Source organism: Odocoileus virginianus, chromosome 18 (assembly GCF_023699985.2).
Source record: "Odocoileus virginianus isolate 20LAN1187 ecotype Illinois chromosome 18, Ovbor_1.2, whole genome shotgun sequence".
Classification (NCBI taxonomy): domain Eukaryota; kingdom Metazoa; phylum Chordata; class Mammalia; order Artiodactyla; family Cervidae; genus Odocoileus; species Odocoileus virginianus.
This window is the reverse complement of record NC_069691.1, coordinates 1739053-1759958: the sequence shown is the minus strand read 5'-3', so window position 1 is coordinate 1759958 and position 20906 is coordinate 1739053. Positions and strand designations below refer to the sequence as shown.

Below are 20906 nucleotides of genomic sequence, written 5' to 3'. Positions count from 1 at the left end.
TTAGTCTGAAAAGCTCAGGGCAAAAATAAGATTCTTTGCACTATGCCTGTAGTGCTTCAGAAAGTGTGATTGGGTAATTAGAAGAGTGACATGTGCTCAGGCAAAGGGAAGCTAGGGTGTTAAAAGGCGATTTGGATCATCTTGGAGGTATGTGTCGGGGGAAAAGAGGATGAGTCTGGGAAGAAGGCAATTTGGAGAACAGAGACAATCTGGTTCTTTCCCTTCAACAGTATTTCCCTTTGGGCAAAAGGGGCCTTGGCCCGGGTCATGCTTAAAGCTCCATAGGCCATACTTTGACTCTCATTTTGGTCTAATAACTCCAAATAAGGGATGGAGGGAGAGGTGAATCCATAAGAACAAAGGGACATGCCCATAAGATTGGCTTCCTTCTTTCAGTCCACCCCAGAATCCTTGAGCTTTCTGGGCTTCTCCCCTGGTCCATCCTTGCTGGGTTGATTGAGCCACAGGTGTATGCACGCCTAGGCCCAAGAACTGATCATAGCTGTTTACAGGCTTGTGGACCAAGCATAGGGGGTTAAGGACTGATGTCCAGGTGTGTGGATGGAGGACTTGGAGAAATGCTACTCTCCGCAAGTCACCACATTTAGCTGGAGCTCAAGGATTGCCTATTAGTGAATTCTAAATTTGAACTCGGGCTTTCAGATCTTAGTATTAATAAGACATATTTACACAGTAGTAGAGATAGACAATACCCTACCTAGATTGTGCAGAGGAAGACATCCCACACAAAGCAAGGCTTGTAGACGCGAGCCCCCTACCAGCACGCAAGATGTAACGCGCTTGCTGAGTGCTGGGCCAGTCAGGTACTGCGTCTTGGAGAAGCCGGCAGGGCAAAGGGAGGACGGAGGCCACGCCCCTTGGGGGTGGGGCGAGGGTGGGCGGGGCAGGCGCGCCTAAGAGCTCAGGAAAAGGGCCCTTAGGGAGCGACGTCCTGTGGGGCGGAGCCACGCGTCTTCGCGTGCGCGGGGCGGTGCCCGGAGAGACCACGCCTCTTCCGGCCCGCCGCGGTTCCTCCGCGTGTGCCTTAAAGGAACTGCTGGCTGCAGCTGTTTCAACTCCGGGGATTCGGGACTGGCGAGGTCAGATGGCGGCGGAGGTGTTTCCAAGTGCGAGGTGGCAGTACTGTGGGGAGCCCGACGACAGCCAGAGCGCTCTGCTGGGTAAATCCTGCGAAGCTGAAGCAGGTGTTCCTGTAACTTCCTCCCCTTCCGTCCCGGTACCGCTACAGCCCTCCACTTCCAACGTCCGACCAGCCGCATTCCCAGCTGGGCCAGGGCCCCTTATAGGCTCCATTACTCCTTGGGGCTCGGCCAGGGCTCTCCTGTCATCCTGTCTGTCTGTTACTACCTCCCAGGTGGATGAGGACATGCCAGTTACGTCCTCCCCAGTGCTGGCGCTGTATGTATCGAGGACCCCGTCAACCCCTCACCCACCAGGTCTCACACCTGCTCCATTTCCTTCTCTCCGCTGGCCAGGAATTCCCTCAGCCTTTCTAGGTTTGGCCGAGGTCTCCTTAGTCAGCCCCTCTCCCCTAGTTATTCCTTCCCGTGGAGGCCCGTCACGGCTCCAACCCTTCCCCAGCCCCTCTTCCCACCTGGACCAGGACAGCTTTGGGTTAGGACCCGGGCTTCCTTGCTATCCCCATTCCCGAGGTCGGTCATTTCCTCCCATTGACATTCATTTCCTCCCCACCGTACTCTCTGGATTTTTCTGCTCTCATCTCATTCTTATGCTGTAATCTTACAGTCCAGTTCTCCAATGGGAGGCTGCAGAATCCAGGCAACATGCGCTTTACCTTGTACAAAAGCAACGACTCCACAAACCCCAGAAAGAGGAATCAGCGGATCCTGGTAAGTGCTGCTGTGGCCAGTCACCGCCACTCTGCAGACCTCAGGAGGCCTTTTGGGTGTGTGTTGATGTAGGAAGGAGTGAGAAGAGAAAAGAGGGGGAATAGCAGATGAACCTTTGAAGAACGTTGCACCTGACGTTGCACCCCAGCAGGCTGGGGTGTGGAGACAGGCCCCAGTCAGTGCACACTTGTGGTGAAGTGATGGCTTTTTTTAATTTGTTCAATCAACAAGCATTTACTGAGTCCCCAGTGTGGCCCTGGACTGTAAGCTGCTAGGGAAGTAGCTAAGTCAGACCTGGCCCCACTCTGAGGTAGCTCATACCATAGAGCAGTGTTTCTCAGCCTCGGCACTATTGACATTCTGACCCAGATATGTCATTCTTTGTTGTGGGGGCTGTCTTGTGCATCACTGGATATTTAATAGCTTCCCTGCCTTCTGCCCACTAGTAGCGCTTCCTAGTTGTGGCCAACAGAATGTCAGAAATTCTCAGGTATCTGCATTCCCTGCTCTCGAGAGGTGAGAACTGGATGTGAGGAGCCCATGCATAAGTAAACAACGCTCAGGGCCCCAGGGGGAGTGAGTACACAGCGGGCAGAGTGGGCTGAGTCAGTGCAGGCTCTGCTTGCCAGAATGTCCTCTGGGGGGAGGGTGTATGGGAGCTGAACCCTGAAGCATGGAGGAGGGTTTAACAGCTCAAGCTAGCACTACAGGTGAAGGGGACAAACATGGGGAGAGGGCAGGGAGACTTGATGGAGGGCTGAGCTCACCACCTCCATGGCCCTGAGGGGTTTACTCGGTGACTGGCGCAGTGGTAGAGAGCCCACCTGCCAGTGCTGGAGACCTGGGTTCAGTCCCTGGGTCAGGGAGATCTGGAGAAGGAAATGGCAACCCAATCCAGTATTCTTGCCTGGAAAATTCCATGGACAGATGAGCCTAGTGGGCTACAGTCCATGGGGTTGCAGAAGAGTCGGATACAGCTTACTGACTAAACAACAGTAGCAGTGATCCTGAGAGCAAATAAGGAGCAGTCGTGATAGAGGTGGGCAGAGAGGTTCAAGAAAGGCTTGGGCTTTAGTGTTGCCTGCAGGATAATTTTGTTGCATGCCTGTAAACTGTGGAAGCCCAGGGCCCATCTCCCAAGTCCTGAGGCACAGCTCCACCAAGAACTTTTCAGACTAGCTAGAAGCCAGTACTACCTGGAACTTTTCAAAAGTCCTCTTGCCTTTCCACCAGGACACCCCAGACTCACTTAGAGATAGTGGAACTGGATCATCTCAAAGAGGCTCTCTTGTCTCATCCACTGCAGTTTGGATTCTAAAGCTTCTGCAAACTCAGAAAAGGGCGTCAAGATGTTTACTATCTTTCATCGTTGGTTGTAATGGAGCCCTTCCTTCTTCTACATTTCAGGCAGCTGAAACAGACAGACTTTCCTACGTGGGAAACAATTTTGGTACTGGAGCTCTCAAATGCAATACTCTATGCAGGTAGGGATAGGGGACAGTGATTGTGGGAAGTGGGGATGGTGGTGGCGGCGGCGGCAGCGGCCCTGGCACTGCTCTTCTCTGACTTTATTTTAGCTGCAGCGGGGGAAATCTAGAGAGGCTTACCAGGTTTCTGTGTTCCAAGACTCAGGGACCTTCACATCAGCATGTAGTCATTCTTGAAATTGAAGAGTGACTTACATTTATTTAATTTCCTAAAACTTCATTCATTTGTAATTTTTAAATTTTTTTAAAAGTTGAGATGTAATTGACATATAGCATTAGTTTCAGATGTATGATAAAATGATTCAGTGTATGTAACGCTGCAAAATGGTCACAACAGTGTCTGGTTAACATCCATACAGTTAAAATATTTTTTCCTGGGATGAGAACTTTAGAGGCTTACTTTCTTAACATCTTTCAAATATACAATGCAGTATTATAGTCACTGTGCTGAACATTATACCTCCAGGACTTACTTTATTTTATAACTGGAAGTTTGTGCCTTTTGACCTTCGTTAGTTTTGACCACATCATTAACTTGAAATATTCTCTATTTATAATAATCTTGTTCCTAAAAGGCAGCTGTCACCATTATTTTGGAATGTGTGATCAACACACCAAAGTTTTCCAGGAGTCTGCCTTGGAAGTAACTACAAGAAAAGGGTTTGGTAGTGTCCAGGGCTCCAGAATTTCTATCTAGTTCTGGAAAGATTACTGACTTTGGGTAACTCCGCTGTTTACTGACCTCTGGTTTACCTCTTGGTACAATGAAGATTGTTTAGCCTAAACAGTCTCACGGTCAGGAGTTGCATAATGCAGTGTCCCTGTGAAGATATTCATCCATGAACCACAACCAAGGCCCTTTCAGAGTCATCTCCCCCGTCCCCCGCCCCAGCAGCTGATAGAGCTCCAATGACTGTGCTTGAAACTTTTATCATCTCTTTACAAAGATTTTCTGGTTTAAACTGGTCTTTTCGTGATTATCAAAGTTTTGTCTTTGCCTCCATAGAATTTACACATGGGGTAAATTCTAGTGTAGTTCTAGATTGTTATATCCCAAAAGGTTTTACCACTACATCAGTGACCCCAAATGTGATTGGCTGTAAGAATCACCTGGTGACTTCGCTGCCACCCTCCCCCTTTCTCCCCTCATTTCCCTCTGCTTGCAGAGAATATCTGCTGTGGGGGATTATTGTTACTGATGAGTAAGTGGTGCCTTTTAGGCAGAAACAAGGAGATTGTATAAACAATACCTTTTGAATGATCCATTGTCACTGATATTCCTTCTTTATTCAGGCACTTTGTGGGAATTTTGAACAAGACTTCTGGCCAGATGGAAGTATATGATGCTGAGTTGTTCAACATGCAGCCACTATTTTCAGGTAGGTTCTAGTTATGAAGGCTCAAGGAAAGGCTGAATATTTTAGGTTTGCTGGATATATCAGTTTGACTTGTAAACTACATTTTGTAGCTGTTTTTTAAAGGTGTTTTTTTTTTCATTTGACAAAGTTTTAAAAGTGATTTTACTCAGCAAATATTTATTGATGACCTACTGTGCCCAAAGCACAAGTTAGGGGCTGTGAATATAGCAAAACAGACACAGATTCTGCCCCTACAATGTTTACAGACTGAAGATCAAAATCTAATCTTAGTTTAAGCAAGTTGAACAATGATCAGAGCAGAGTAATGGAGGGCATGTCTGATACTCTTTTTCATCGAGGGCCTTTCTTAATTCTTAATGGTTCTAGTTGGGGTAGAGGTTTTAGAATCTCTGGTAGGTTGGAGAAGTTGCTTATAGGTTGGACAGTAACATTCAGGTTGATGCAAAGTCTCTATGCTTTTTTTTTTTTTTTGAATTTTTAAATTAAAAAAAAATTTTTTTTCCCTACACTTTGTAATTTGGGAAGAGATCTATTTTTCCTCTAACCCACTGGGAGAAGTTGCAGTACCTCTCTCCTCTGGCATTTTAGAATGTATTGGGCTAGAGTAGGATCTTTAAAAATGATAGATAAGATGGTCAAACTCAAGGGGCTCCTGTTTCTAAGTCTTAAATACTGAGAACCATGGTTGGGGAGGGAATTAAATAAGGATTATTAGGATCATTGTGAATCTGCTTGATACCTTCAGAGGCATTAGTTCTGATAACTTCATTCTGGCAAAGCAGTGATCTCAGCCTTTCTGAGAATCTTGTACAGAACCAGAAGTACTTCTGAGAAACATACATAATATACAAAAAATATGAGATTTTGCATGTAATTTTAAAGGGCTCTTGCATCCCAAAGGTCATCTGTGAATTTCTTAGGGGTCCATAGTCTCTAGGTAAAGAATTCCCTGCTTTGCAAAGAAATAAAACAACATATAAATTATCCTTCAAATGCTCTTCTAACTTCCAATGAACAAAGAAAATTGTTCATTAATTTGTTATTTAAACACATTTGTAAATATTGATTAATTCCAACCAGTATATATCAAAAATACACACACATTTATTGGGTCTCCTTACTATGCTCTGGACACTGTTCTAAGCACTTTCAATGCATTATATCGCTTACTTCACTTTTTTTTTTTTAAATCAATGATGAACCTGGGATAGAAGTTAAATGACTTTGGCAGGAACATACTGCTGTTATATGTAAGAGACTTGGGATTTAAATGCAAGCAAGGTCACTTCAGAGCTTATGCTCCTATCCAATAGATTATTGATCCTTATGTGAATAATCTGGGAGATCAGAGAGCTTCATGTAAAATAATACATACCTCATGTTTATGCCTGGTTTTAGGTCTTAAAATTTAAAAAAATTTTTTTTATTGAAGCATAGTTGATTTCTAGTATTTTGTTAGTTTCAGGTGTATGGCATATGATTTTTTTTTTTTTTTTGGCAGATGACATTCCAATATAGATTATTACAAGCTATTGGGTACAATTCTCTGTGCTATCCAGTAAATGTTGCTTACCTATTTTATGTATAGGAGTTTATATCTATTAATCCCGTACTCCTAATTTGTACCTCCCCCACATCCGGGGGCTGGTTGGCTCAGATCATGTGCCAGGCTGTGGTGTGGAGAGCCCATGCAAACCTTCCTTTCCTTTCACATCCCTTTGTGGGGGGGCAGTGGTGGGGGTCCCAACCCTATTACCTGGTTACCTGGAAATCGTTCTTCTGCCAGTTTCTAGTTAGTTTTCCATGAGAACTGTTCCACATATAGATGTATTTTTGATGTATTTGTCAGCAGGAGGTGAGCCCCCTGTCCTCCTCCTCGGCCTTCCTGATTCCTCCTCCTTATCTCTTTTACAGGAAGGGCAAAACTATATACTGGAAAGAGCACGGGACTGTTTCCAGTCCCGTCTCTGCATTGCCTCGGGCAAGTCATTTCACCTGGAGGCCTCATATTTCCTTGGATCCCTTCACTTGATTCCATAGTTTATTCTCCAGATCCTCTTATCTGTATACTGAAATATTGAATGTTCACAGTACACATGCATGTTAAGCTCTGGGAAGTCCTGTAATAGAGAAATCTGGTTTTCTTAGATTAACTGTTAACCAAATATTAAACACTCTTACTGTCTGCAGGCAAACTTAACAATTTGCTTTTTCTCTTTGTTTTATGTTTTGTAGATGAATCAGTTGAGAGTGAATCAACACTGGAGAGTCAAGCCAAATCGTTCAGAGAAAAGGTAAGTGTGACGGAGCTAAGATGTGAGGCTAAGGTGAGTTCCTTCCAGGCCTTGAATTTCTCCACCAGTAATATAAAAACGCACGGTTCTCCCTGGGTGCTCCCAGTTCGTTCAGTCTGTGGCTCTCTGGACAACTCCTACCTGCAGGGGCCTCTGTGGCCTCACAGAGAGCAGATGCCCTATCTGGGGCAGCTGTGCATGGCTCTGTGCCAGCCTCTGGGACTGGTTCTCTGCTGGGCGGTCACTGCAGGTGTGGCGTAGCACTTATTCTCAGGATTTAATCCAAGTTTCAGAAAAGACTGGTTGTAGCCTGGAAACTTCACATCAAGACAAAGTAAACTTTAGGATTGTCAGTGTAGTAACTTCCTACAGGCTCATCTCATCCTAGGATGCAGGCTGATAGATCTTCAGGACTGCCTGCAGCACTGTATTGAGAAGGGTGTGAGGCTGTCTGCAGGCTCAGAGGGGGAATGAGTGATCTGTTAGCAGTGTCTGCTGTGGCTGTAGGATTGAAAAACGGTGAGCCGTGTGCCCCAGATTTACTGACCCTAATTCTAGTCAAGTCTTTTCATTTTACAGATGGAAACACTGTTGATTTATAAATGGCTCATTATAGTTTATAAAACAAGCACTTCAGATCTCTTAATATCTTTTGGTTCTTACAACAAGCCTATGAGGTAATTAGGTATGAGTCAGCCCAGTTTACAGGTGTGATATTGATGGGCTCAGAGAAGCTGAGAGTTTCCCTGTAGTCACACAGGTAGGAGTAGCAGTGCTCAGCCTGTCTCCGGTGACCAGATTTGTCTTTGGCACAGATGGACTCTTGCATTGAAGCCTTTGGTACCACCAAACAGAAGCGAGCTCTGAACTCCAGGAGAATGAACAAAGTTGGCAGCGAATCTTTGAATCGTGCAGTGTCTAAAGCCGCAGAGAATATAATTGATACAAAGGGTGTGACTGGTAAGCAGCTGAAACTTGGAGTTAGAGGCTGCTCCTTGAGACAGCTGTCCCTTCTCTTGGGATCCTTTACCTGCCTCACAGATGAACATGATGGGAGTTAGGGCTGTATTCCTTCCTGCTTCTCCCTGAAGGCGTTCTTCGGAATAGACTCTGGGAATTGTGAGAAACAGCTGACAATGCCTGCCCTCTGTGAGCTCAGTCGAGTAGTTTTTCTATTAAAATGGAATTTTAGGAAATTTTAGAAAACCTTTCCATACCCTATGATTATATAAATATTTTCGTATATTTTCTTTCACTGCTTTCACAGTTTTACTTTTTACATTTACATTTTAATGATCTTTTTTTTGGGGTCTATGGTACAAACCTCATTTTATCTTTTCCAAATGATTAGCGAGTTGTCCTCAACTTCATCCTTTCCTTGTGTAAAAAATGATTTAAAAAGTCTTCTTTATCATTTTACCACATTCTTAATTGGGTTCTGTTTCAGCATTCTGACTGGCTATTCGTGTAGCAGCATAACGGTCCTTCTAATTCCAGTAGCTTCACCATCCAGTTTATTGTCTGATGGGGCAACTTCATCCTTATTATTCACAAATGTATGCTGTTGTAGCATACTTTTTCTTCCAGATGATCTTAAGAATTATTTTGTCAAATTCCCTCAAAATCCATTTGGGATTAATATGGGGAAAATCAGCATCTTTATAATACTATGTTTTCCCATTTAGAAACATAGAAATATGTCTCCATATGGTCAAAGATACAGTTTAATGTCTTAAGTAAATTTTCCAATTTTTTAATTCAGCTTATTCTCAGCTATTAACAGTAAACTTAATAGCTGAAGACATTTAAAAAGAAAAAAAATTCACCCATTTTCCTATCGTTCTTCAAGCCCAGCTGTTACAGTTTTCCTGTTTTCCTCTCTCTTCTTGTCTGTGTGCATCCTTAATTCAGATGTGGTTGTTCCTCTATGATAGTTACAGTTTTACGATTTGACCTTTCTCTTTCACTCACAACACATGAGGTTCAGATGAGGGGGTTCTGGGCCGATGATAATCTCGAGTGCCCAGGTTGCAGAGAGCGTTGGGGAACCCAAAGCTGAGCAGGGTGACACTGACGCTTACTCTTCCTTTATTGAAAAGCCCTGGTCAGTGACGCCCTCCACGATGACTTGCAGGATGACTCTATCTATCTTCCTCCCTGCCACACCGATGCAGCCAAGCCTGAAGACGTGTATAAGTTTGAAGACCGTATCCTTCTTGCAGCAGAAACGCCACTTCATTTCCCAAGTAGGGATGTGCGCACAGCAGTGCCATGGCCAGGCTCTCTGAGGATGTTGGTGGTCCTGTGATGCTCACAAAAGCTCGCCCCAGACGCTTGCTGTTGCCCCAGCACTGTTGCTGGGAAGTCAGCGAGGCTTCCCCAGTAGCTGAGGACATACGGCACCCCCGGCCTCTCAGCACCTGTGAATCAAACCCATCCCTCAGCAAAGTGCCCACAGCTCGGCTCAGTGGGTGGGGCTTACTCTCCACAAAGAGGCAAAATATGACTTTTAAGTTGGCCAGTGCCCAAAGTCTAGGGCATGCTGATTTTGTAAAAGGAAAGGTTAGAATGTAGAGTTTCCATGCTTGTGATTCTACTCAGATGGAAGATGCCTGCAGCAGCTTTGTGATAAGACAGAAAAGTCCAGGCAGACCATGAGCTCTGGGCTGGGAGTCGGGAGAACTGAGTCCCAAAAGCTCTGCCCAAGCAGACTGTGTTATCACCCCCTCTCAGCCTGTTTTCCTGTTTCTAAGATGAGGCTGTTACAACATGATCTAGCTAGTTGATGTTTCCACTTTGGTTGGGCTTTTCTTGACCTGTAACTAGTTCTTTCCCCTGTGGAGTATGATGCTCTGCAGAGCCCATCTGAAGCTTTCAGGAATGTCACCTCAGAAGAAATACTGAAGATGATTGAAGAGAACAGGTACCCCGCTTGGGCGGACGGAGAGTCTGGGTTGTGGTGTTGGGACACACACTTCATGTACTCAGACATGAAGGAGACCTCGGGTGTCAGTGAGGACATATGTCTCTTTAGCATTTGGACATGAATGAGCTCGTGTTTCCTCCAGTGTTCGGGCTCCTAGGCCTATTGCCCCAAGGCTGTGGGTGGCATTCAAGGGAGAGCGTTGGCCTCCGAGTGCAGGGGTCGTGTGGCTGGGCAGAGGGTGGTGAGGCCTTGTAGGCTGGGGCTGAGCACTGGGGCTGACCTGTATTCCCCCCACAACGTTACACCAGGTCCAGGGGCTGGCCTGGGAGTAGGTGCCTGCCGAAGTGATAGTTTATCTGTGGTGATGTGTTGAGTGAGCTTTTCTAAAGTTGAATTATATACATTATTTATTTACTGGTTTTTAATGTCTATATTTTTGGCTGTGCTGGCTCTTCGTTGCTGCGCAGGCTTTCTCTGGACGTGGTGAGCAGGGGCTCACCTAGTTGCGGTGCTCGGGTTTCTAATTGCGGTGACTTCTCTTGGTGCAGAGCAGGGCTCTAGGGCGCCCAGGCTTCAGAAGTTGCTGCATGGTAGCTGTGATGCACGGGCTTAGTTGCCCCGGGGCATGGGGGATCTTCCCAGACCAGGGATCAAACCAGTGTCCCTTGTATAGCAAGATGCATTTTTTTTTTTTCCATTTCTTCCTGCTCTTTTTTTTTTTTTTTAATTATTTATTTTTTTGTTGCACCGGGTCTTCACTATGGCATGTGGGGTCTCATTCCCTGACCAGGGATTGAACCTGAGCTCCCTGCATTAGGGAGTCTTAGCCACTGGACCACCAGGGAAGTCCTGCAAGATGGATTCTTAACCAGTGGACAATCAGGGAAGCCCTGAATTATGTTCTTTAAATATAATGTATTTTAAATAATTCAGAGGTGATTGCCTCTAGTCCCCTCCCCCTTTTTTTGGCTTTTAAAACAGCTTTTCTTTTATGATGGTAGTGGGGAATTTTTTTGCTTTTGAGTTTTTCTTTTAATAATTTTTTCTTGAAAAAATGTTGTCAACCCTAGGTTGATTCCCTAGATATTTGTTTGGAAATTTTACTGGTCAGTGAAATCCAGAGTCTTAGAAAATATATATTTTTCCCCCCTCTCTCTAAAGATCCATTTCCAAAAAAAGCTTCTTTGCTGGTTGTTTGTTATCTTAATGTGATTGTGGCTCAGGGCCAGGTACTGGAATGAACTCTGGGCTGGGAGTCTGGAGAACTGAGTCCCCATCTGCCTGATGGACTATGTGGTCTTTCCCTCTCTGAGCCTTAGTTTTCCCATCTGTACAAGGAGGCTGCCATGAGATGACCTTGAAGAGCTTTTTATAGCTGCGATTCCATGCTCATGATAGTGGTAGAACAACAGTATGTAAAAATAACAGCCAGCGCTGATGGGACTCTTCCCTGTACCAGGCGCCACTTTAATTGTATTGTCTCATTTACTCCACAAAAATCCACAGGGTGAGGGTACTTAATTTAGAGGTAAAGAAACTTTAGAGGAGATGTTCAGAAGCTTCCCCAAGCCACTGCATGGCAGAGAGGGGACTCAGACCCAGGCAGTTGGGAGCCCGTGCCCCAGACCACCACCCCGGGATTGGGCAGCTGTGGCCAGAGTGCTGAGTCTTGGACGCTGCCTGTGGATAAAGTTTTATTGGAACCTAGCTTCAGTCATTCATTTACGTGTTAATCAGCGGCTGCCTTTGCTCTGCAGTGCCAGTGACCGTCCGCTCACGAATGCGTACTTGCTGTCTAGACCTTTACAGCCCTGCACTCAGTTCATGCTCCTCCTACTATAAGGGGCTGGCGGGATGGCCCTTCCGCAGCTGTTGACTGTGTAGCAGGTGTGGGGGTGCCTGCTGGCTGCTCTGACACATCTCCCCTTTCGTCTCCTTGTAGTCACTGCCCCTCTGTCATAGAAGCACTGAAGTCTCTGCCCTCAAATGAGGAGAGCCGAGACCGCCAGGCACGGTGCGTTTGGTACCTGGACACCCTCATCAGATTTCGAGCGCAGAAGGTGATTAAGCGGAAAAGTAAGTCCGTGATAGACGGTTTTTTTAATTGAAATACAGTCGTTTTACAATATGTATGTTTCAAGTATGCAGCAAAGTGATTCAGTTACATGTGTATTTACACATAAATATATTCTTTTCCAGATTTTTTTCCATTATAGACTATTACAGGATACTGTATATAATTCTTTGTGCTATACTGTAGGTCCTTGTTATTTTATATATAGCAGTGTGTATCTGTTAGTCCCAAACTCCTAATTTATTTCTCCCTCCCTTGCTTTTCCCCTTTGGTAACCATACGTTTATTTTCTATGTCGAGTCTGATTTGTATCATTTTCTTTAGAGTCCACATAAAAGTGATGTTATATTTGTCTCTCTCTGTCTGGCTTTACTCATTATAATAATCTCTAGGTCCATCCATGTTGCTGCAAAGGGCATCATTTCATACTTTTTCATGGCTGAGTAATATTCCAGAGAAATATATATACTACATCTTTATCCATTCATCTGCTGATGGACATTTAGGTTGCCTCTGTGTCTTGGCTGTTGTAAGTAGGGCTACAATTATCTGTCAGTAATTATTAGACTAGCGCTAATGAGAGAAGAAATGGACATCTTTCCAGGCCTTCATTTATAACTGTAACAGTGGGGTACTGCTGATATGCTGAGGGAACTCGCCAAGCTCTTTCCTCTGAAAGTAGGGTCGAGTTGGATTATACGATTGCTCAGAGTTAACATTCACTGCTTCTGTTCTGTGTTAGGTAAAGTCTAACATCCAGTCCGATCAAATGAATGTTCCAGGGGATGGTTAGAAATAGTTGTATGGGGAGAAAAGTTGGCCTTGCTTGTGAAGGCCTGTCCACGCTGTTGGGTCAGCTCCTTCTGGCTCGGAAGGAAGTCAGTTTCTGCTGGTAACCCATGTCACCTGTCACTGGGGCCTGGGTGTCTGCTGCACACTCAGAGCCACCCAGAGTTGGAAATCCAGAGAGAGACACCTGTGATTTGAGGCCTAAAGTGTGTCCAGTCGTGTTACTGTGACTGGGCACCTGGGGTCTATACAGGAACACCTCGTGCTTCACAGATACCACAGTCTTTACAAATTGAAGGTTTGCAGCAACCCTGGGTTGACCCAAGTCAGCACCATTTTTCCAACAGTCTGCTTACTTTGTGTCTATGTGTCATGTCTCACTATGAATATTTTCAACTTTTACGTTATATTTATTGTGATAGTCTATGATCAGTGATCTTGGATGTCACTGCTACGACCCACTGAAGGTTCAGATGATGGCTAGCAATTTTTTAGCAGTGAGGTATCTTTTAATTGAGGTATGGACATTGGTTTTTAATTTTTAATTAATTATTGGACACTTTTTAAAAAAACGTGATACGCCTGCACACTTAGGAGACTCCAGTGGACTGTAAACCTAACTTACAGGCATTGGGAAAACCAGGCAGTTCATGTGACTTGCTTGATTGTGGTGTTCTCGAACCAAACGTGCAGTAACTCTGAGCTGTGCCTGTTCTCATGTTTTTCAGGATCTGCTTAATTCTTGTTTCACATTCCAATCTCCCCTCCTTTCCCTCTCCCTGAGCTTCCTCCACAGTCTGTTTCGCTTTCTAACATCTTTGAATCATGTGTCTCTAGGCCTCACTGGAGTCTGGTTTTCTTACTTGTCACTGCCCCGTCATGAATATCTCTTGCGCACACATGGTCTGCAGGCGAAACACACCTGAGCCTGTGTTGATTTGTGGCTGTTCTGTTTCGTGGGCCCCTTTTTGTCTTCCTGCATGCCTCTGTTTAGTCTAGGGGCCCACTGTTATCCTTGTCTCCCAGCTCATAGGTGAGGCATGGCCTGAGAGTTTTGAAAGAAAATGATCAAACTCCACTTTGTCTTGTAGGTGCCCTGGGACCTGGAGTCCCCCACATCATCAACACCAAACTACTAAAGCAATTCACCTGCTTGACCTACAACAACGGCAGGTCGGGGGGCTTGACTTCTTGGCTTTTGCCTATAAAGGATAGCAGGATTGCGGGGGAGGGGGGCTTGGGTTGCTGTCCATGTTCAGAGACACTGCTGAAGTGGGCACTGCTGCTTGGCGCGGTGTTGGGTGAGTGAGTTAGGCAGCACTGTAGTGCAGACTGTCCCTCTGGGAGAAGTTCACATTAAGGCTCTGGAAAGTCCTGCAAGAAAGACTACCCCAGACACTTCTTCCAGGGACGCCTTCCCAGTGTCCCCAGAACCAGTGTTGTATGGAGAGGTGGTGATGCAGGCAGGGGCAGGCCAGGGGGATGACTTTGGGGAAAGCTCCCTAAGCAGCACACCTGGGCTTCCTTCCTGCTGTTTGCTTGCAGCGTGTGTCCTCCTTGGACTGCTTGAAGAATCATGGGCAGCCAGGTGTGGAATGACTGTTTTCCCAGCAGCCCTGCTGAGCAGGCTGGGAGGATGGGGATGGTCTGTGCCAGTGCAGGCTCCAGCTGTGCCGGGGGAAGGTGGAGATGCCACCTTTCTGTCCTCCCTGGAGGGACACTGGGATTGGCCCCACTGTGTGTGAAGGCTAGGGCAGAGCAACAGGACGAGGGATGTTGCTCAGGTTCCTCTTCCTCTCCCCGAGATGAGAAGACAGTTGAATGCATGTGGGAATAGGCTTGGATGTTTTTCCTTTCCTTTTGGAGAAATCGTCTTGGAGTTTAATTTTGTCTCTCTTTTTCTACCACTGATTTGCAGTTTGCGGAACTTAATTTCAGACTCTATGAAGGCAAAGGTCACCGCCTATGTGATCGTACTGGCCTTGCACATCAATGGCTTCCAGATTGACCTGACGATGTTACAGAGGGACCTGAAGCTCAGTGAGAGAAGGTGAGCAGGACAGAAGAAAAAGCTCTCCTAGGGAGCCTTGATGTATTTCTGGTACTGCTAGAAAGCATGAGACACTGTCAAGGGACCCAGGGACAATCTTTAGATGAATGAATGATTGAATGGAGGGGCAGCCAGGCATTACTGTGTCTTCACTATGCTAGGCACAGTGTCAAATCTGCCATGATCTCCCAGTGATTTCTCTTAAGAATCAGTGGAAGAATCTTTGGTTCAGAGAAAGCAGTGACTTTCCCAGGGTCACCCAGTCAAGGGGAATAGTTGGGCTTCAGACCTGAGCCTTCCATTCCCTTGTAACTAAGCAGCCTCCAGTCTCCAAGTTGCTGTCCCTGGAAAGAGGGATTCTGTATGATTCTGATGGGGTAACCTGGGGGTGGATGTTGCATAAGAGAACCCCAGTTTCAGCTTAGCAGAAAGCACTCTCAGAGTCAGATGGAAGGAGCTGCCAGGGGAGGTGTCTTAGGCAAGGCAGGGCGGGAGTTTGGCAGGGCTGCCACGTTCCCTCTTCTCTGACCGAACTGGGAAGGTTGGCGGAAGTGGCGGCCTTTTCAGGCCCTTTCTAGCCTTGGTAGAAGGGATTCAGACTGAGTAGGGAGCACGACCTCCAGGGTGCTGGACCGCAGGGTGTGTTGGCCTTTGTCAGTGATTAAGGAGTATCTGACATCCAAGGACCCTGGTGGTGGTCCAAGAGCACCTAGAAAAACACCTTCATCTGGACTCTTCCTGCAGTCTGGAGCAGGATTATTCTAAGGGCAGTCCACACATGGCCTTCTCACGGATGGTGAGGTTGACCATACAAGAGAAATAGATTCTTGGAGCCTGTAAAATTCTGTTAAGTGCTTGATCCTTGTTATAGGAAGTAAACAGTTTATCAATAGGAGCCAGATAACCTGGTTTTCTATCACATGTATACGCATTTTCTAACCGCTACACATTGACACGGGAGTCTGATGGCTCTCAGCGATCTTGTCGGCCTCTGCTGGGAGCTTTGCTCCTGTGTCCACCTCTGGGATTCTGTCTTTGAGGCATGGAGCACAAATGTGCTCCCGCTCCTGCCTGCCAAGCTTCCTGGAGCATCGCATTGAGGAGACTCTCCCTTGTTTTGTGTGTTTGTTCCTTAGGATGATGGAGATAGCTAAAGCCATGAGGCTGAAGATCTCCAAAAGAAAGGTTTCCCTGGCAGCAGGCGGGGAGGAGGAGCACAGACTGGGCACTCTGTCCATCCCGTTGCCTCCAGCCCAGACCTTGGACCGTCAGTCAAAGCGAAGGAAAATCACCTAGAGGTGTGCTTTCCAGACACAACAATTTGGCCATTCCTTCTATTCATTTGCATTTTTATTTTTAAAGAAAGAGGATTAAAGAAGAAGCCTTGCTTTGGCATGGGTATGAAGCCAGACGCCAGCCCCTCAGTTGTGCTGGTCTGAAGCAGAAGCATAAAGCAACACCCTGTTGGATTCCACCTCTCTGCTTTGGTGTCACCATGACTATAAATGGCAGATGGTTCATGTGTGGGATGTGGGAGGGTCGGAGGCAAAAGATCATACAGGCTGAACCGTGGGCCGCATCTAATGGATAAAGGCTAACATTAAGAGAAATGTGAAATGCTGTGCTTAGGTCTAGGAGGGCTGGTGGCGTCCGTGGTGAGGACAAAGCCCAGCAGGGCTGGGAGAGGAGGCTTCAGGTCACCAGTGTGATGGGGTTGCCCAAACAGGCTAATTTAGTTCTGGGCTGCTGAAACAGAGCAGAGCCAAGTCAGAGGAAGTGATTAAATCAGTTGTTCAGCTTGACACAGGGCAGGGGTGAGCTCTGAAAGCCGGTGAATTGGTCAGAGCTCAGTACAGAAAACAAATGGTCCAGATGTTCTTAAGGAGAAAGGTGTTTAATGGTACAAAATTATTAAAAAGTTGCAGGAGCTGGTATCAGGAAGTTGCTGCTAGAACTGCTGAGTTCAAGAACACAGCTTGGGTGGCCAGCCAGGCATGAAGAAGCTTCTTGAATTCAGCTGCTTCCTGATTTCATGAAGCTGGTAACTTGACACTGGAATGCTGGTTCAGCCACCCATGCTTTCAGTATCCAGGCTTCCACCTCCTGGCTTGTTAGCATGGACAGCCCAAAGATCAAGAGGCTGGCCTCCATCTTGCTTCCTTCCTCTGTGAGTACACACGTAGGGATCTCATTTCATCTGGGATCCTCGCAGTGAGGGTGTCTTAGAAATAGGTTTCAGCTCTCCAGCCTCTAGTTACAGGAAGCCATACCAGAAGCAGATGGGAAGGGCTGCTTCCTGCCACCCATCTTGTCTGCCAGGGGACTGGAGAAGTGGTGTCCAGAGGGTTGCTGTGAGGAACGGGACTGTGATGCAGAGACTCGGGTATATGGCTGATGCTCAGACTCAGCCCTTCAAGGATCTCCTGAGGCAGCGGGAGCAGTGCAGTGTGTGGGGCTCGTGCTGGGGGCCGGGGACAGTGGAAGAAGGAAGAGAGAGCCCAGCTCTCTCTGGAAATGAGAAAGGAAGCCAGGCCATCTGTTAGGGAAGACATGGTAGAAATGGGCCTCGGATGATTCGTCCAGGGCATGTAATCCTTGTATTTCTTCGAGTACCGGGGTGCGGTTGTCAGAGCCACTTCTAATGCACGGCCAGGCCTGAAGTGCCCATTTTCCATGTCCTTGTCTGGTTTGTCCCCGTTTGTGTCTGATCCTGGGAAGCGGGCACTTCCCTCCAGCAGAGGTGTGAGCAGGAAATCTAAATGCCTGTTGTTTTTCTTTATCTAAGCTGTTGCAAAAATCAGGTATGTGACTTTGCATCAGAAAAAATAATAATACTGATCTGACTCTGGGAAAAGAATCCCTAGTGTGTTTGCGGGTGTCATCATGAATACTTTTAGACTCTAATGGTTTTGACACCTTGAAGCTTAATTTCCAGCAGTGATTAGATCACGGCATGTGACCTGGCCTCTGAACAGCCTCTGTCCTCATGGGGAAGCAGTCACTGTGGGAGTCACTTCCGTCACTCACACTGAGGGGCGGTGTGGATGGGGAAAGGCCTCGAATGGTAAGTATACCGCTGACCTTTGGAAACATGGATTTGAACTGCCTGGGTCCACTTAGACATGGACTTGTCTCAGTAGTAAACACTGCAGCACCACATGAGTGGTCGGTTGAACCTACAGATGCAGAACCACAGATACAGGGGGCTGGCCTGAATCATGTGGATTTTGCAGCTGTGTGGAGGGTCGGTGCCCCTACCTGTTGCATTGTTCAGGGGTCAGCTGTATACTTGGGTGACAACAGGTGTACTTTACTAAGTGTAGGCGATGCAAGTTTTTGTACATCAAGGGGTTTGTGGATCAGAAGGCTCAAAAGAGGGCCCTTTCCAACAAGTCTCGAGAGAGGGCGCCTAGCAGTGCCCAGTATGTAAGCAGCAGTGTCTGGAGCGAGCCAGAGGCCACGAGTGGTACCTTCTTTCCTTGGTAGATCTGTCCGGCGGTCCACACATTATTGTAGAATAACGGGATTGTACTAGGTTTTTTCTGGCTCTAAAACCCCATTTATTTACTAGTGTGTTCACAGAGGATCCTTGATCTCACCAAGTTATTTGTCATGATGTCGCTTGATGATCTCTTTGAAGAAAAACAGACTGTGTGGGCTAGAGGCTTATACCCTTAGTAAGATTTGCTGTTTGTGGAATAACTTATAGAATGTTAACAGAATGAAGTCCGTTCCCTGGAGGGAAGTCTCTGTGGCCCTGACCTGCTGACACTGTTAACAGTAATGAGATCAAAGAAGGAATATTTAACATCCTTGCAGAGGACTCAACCTGGAAATAGCTAATTAGGTAAAATTTTTTAAAGCATCTTCTTTTAAGAACTTCATTTTGATATAATGTCATACTTAGAAAATAGTTGCAAGAATAAGAATAGTAGTGTATCCTTTACCCAGGTGCTCCAATGGTTTATGTATTATCCTATTTATTACTTGCTTTATACACATATATTTCTTTTTGAACCATTTGGGACAATTTGAGAAAAGCACCCTTTTTATCTTAAGTACTTCAGTGTGCATATCCTAAGAATAATGAGAACTTTCTCTTCCATAAGCGCATTATAAAGCAGGAACTAGAGCAGTGATACTAGGATCTGGCCCACAGCTCATATTCACATTTTGTACATCACACTTCACTGGTCTTACTTCATCTGAAACAATTCCTCAGTCTTTGCTTTTCCTAAACTTGACATTTTGAAGAATAAATTAGCTATCTTGCAGAGTATCCCTCAACTTGGGTTTGTCTGGCATCTCCTTTATGATTAGATTCAGGATACACATTTTTGGCAGGGAATTCACAGAAGTGTTGCTCTGCCCCATACACATCACAGTCGCAGCATGTGATGCTGGTTTGTCTTTAAGGTTATAATCTCTCCACTTTGGAGTTACTACTTTTATTTTTGTAGTTAATTTTTGGAGAAATACTTTAAGTCTCTAAAATATCCTATTCCCCGTATAATTATTACTCATGAGTTTTAGCCTGGATTGACCATTTTTGCTGAATCAATTACTGTGATGGCTACGAAATGGTGAGTGATTTTCTCACTCTGATAGCTTCCTACACATTTACTGTTGGCATTCTGTTGTTAAGGAGCTTTCTTTTCTCTTACATTAAAATGTTTTGTTCATTTAGTATGGATGCATAGATTCTTATCCTGTGAATAGTTATCAGTTATTTTGATACTCAGATTGTACCACATTTGGCCAATCTGAGTTCCTTCAAGCTAGCTCCTGTATCCCTGTCTTTTTAAGGATGCTTCCTTAATTTCTGGCACAAGATACTCTAGCCGCCTTGTACTTTCCTGCTCTGGCCCTGGAGTCAGCCTTTTATCCAAGGAGCCTGGGTGGATGACGTGACTGATGGGCCCAGACCAAGAAGTGAAATACTGTTCTGACAATCAAGACAGACAGCATCTCTGGCCGAAGCCAGGCAGGAACTGGTTTCTAAGCAGGGGTGACAGGTGTGAGTCACTCAGACTGCACTGGAAGGTCATGTTAGGCTCGACTCCATTTAAAAGGGTGATCACAGTGAATGGGCCCAGCGCAGTGGCCATAACTGCACCCTGTGAAGTTCTGGACAGGACGGGAGAAAGAACTAGCGGAATGAAGATGTTCCTACTGGGAGACTACTCAGGCTTGGAATAAGCCCAGCAGGCCCCAGGTGAGTCCACCATGAGGACTGTCCAGGGAAGAGAAGGAAGGAGAGGGAAGAAGGTGGGCCCGGGCATGTTGCCGGACAGGTGTCCGCTCATGTGCTGCTCCAAGACCCAACTCTGGCTCTTGTCTGGTCTGGCCACAGCATGCCCACCATTCACTACAGCCAGGCCCGCCTCTGGCTACAGGGGGCAGTGGCCTCAACAGGACTGGGAGGCCTCGGTGATGAAGCTGTATTGGGTTTTCTAAAGTATAGTTGATCTACAGGGTTTTAGGTGTACAGCAGAGTGATTGAGTTATACATAGATATCTAAATCTAGCTATCTGTTTTTCTGATTCTTCTGTTATAGGCTATTCAAGATATTGAATACTGTTTCCTGTGCTGTTCAGTAGGTCCTGTTGTTTATTTTATATGCCATAGTGTGTATCTGTTATTCCAAAATTCCTCATTTCCCCCCTCCCCCCATATTGGTCTTTTTTGTGCTTATACACTCCCATCAGCAGGCATCAGTATTCGGCCTGACTGGCCAGCAGGGAAGGCTAGGGAGGCCGCAGTGTAAGCTGCTTGGGTGGGGAACAGCCAAGACCTGTGAGGTCCACACAAGGGTTAACCTTCACCTGTGGCAAGGCACCCTCGGGAGGGGGCTTAGCTGCTGCAGAGAAGCAAGCACCCCCAGGAAAGCTCAGCTTGCTTAGAGAGCCCTACCTTCTGACCCATGATTTCTGCACATAAGAGCTGGGACATACCTCCTGAGGTGAAAGACAGGACTGCTAAACTCTGTGTCTTCCTTGAGCTTTCCAAGACCCGCCCAGGCCACTGGAGTGGAT

The 20906-nt window shown here is 46.2% G+C and overlaps 1 protein-coding gene across 1 annotated transcript; it reads left to right on the top strand.

Annotated features, from left to right (window-relative positions):
• Positions 1-994: 994 nt before the first annotated feature.
• Positions 995-16480, top strand: POLR1E (RNA polymerase I subunit E). Its single transcript, XM_020884815.2, has 12 exons — positions 995-1181; positions 1768-1871; positions 3279-3355; positions 4652-4737; positions 6973-7031; positions 7847-7991; positions 9131-9238; positions 9858-9954; positions 11900-12033; positions 13912-13993; positions 14739-14870; positions 16007-16480. Exons 1-12 carry the CDS (start codon positions 1106-1108, stop codon positions 16164-16166), a joined length of 1260 nt encoding a protein of 419 aa, XP_020740474.1. The 5' UTR covers positions 995-1105; the 3' UTR covers positions 16167-16480.
• The last annotated feature ends 4426 nt before the right edge of the window (positions 16481-20906 follow it).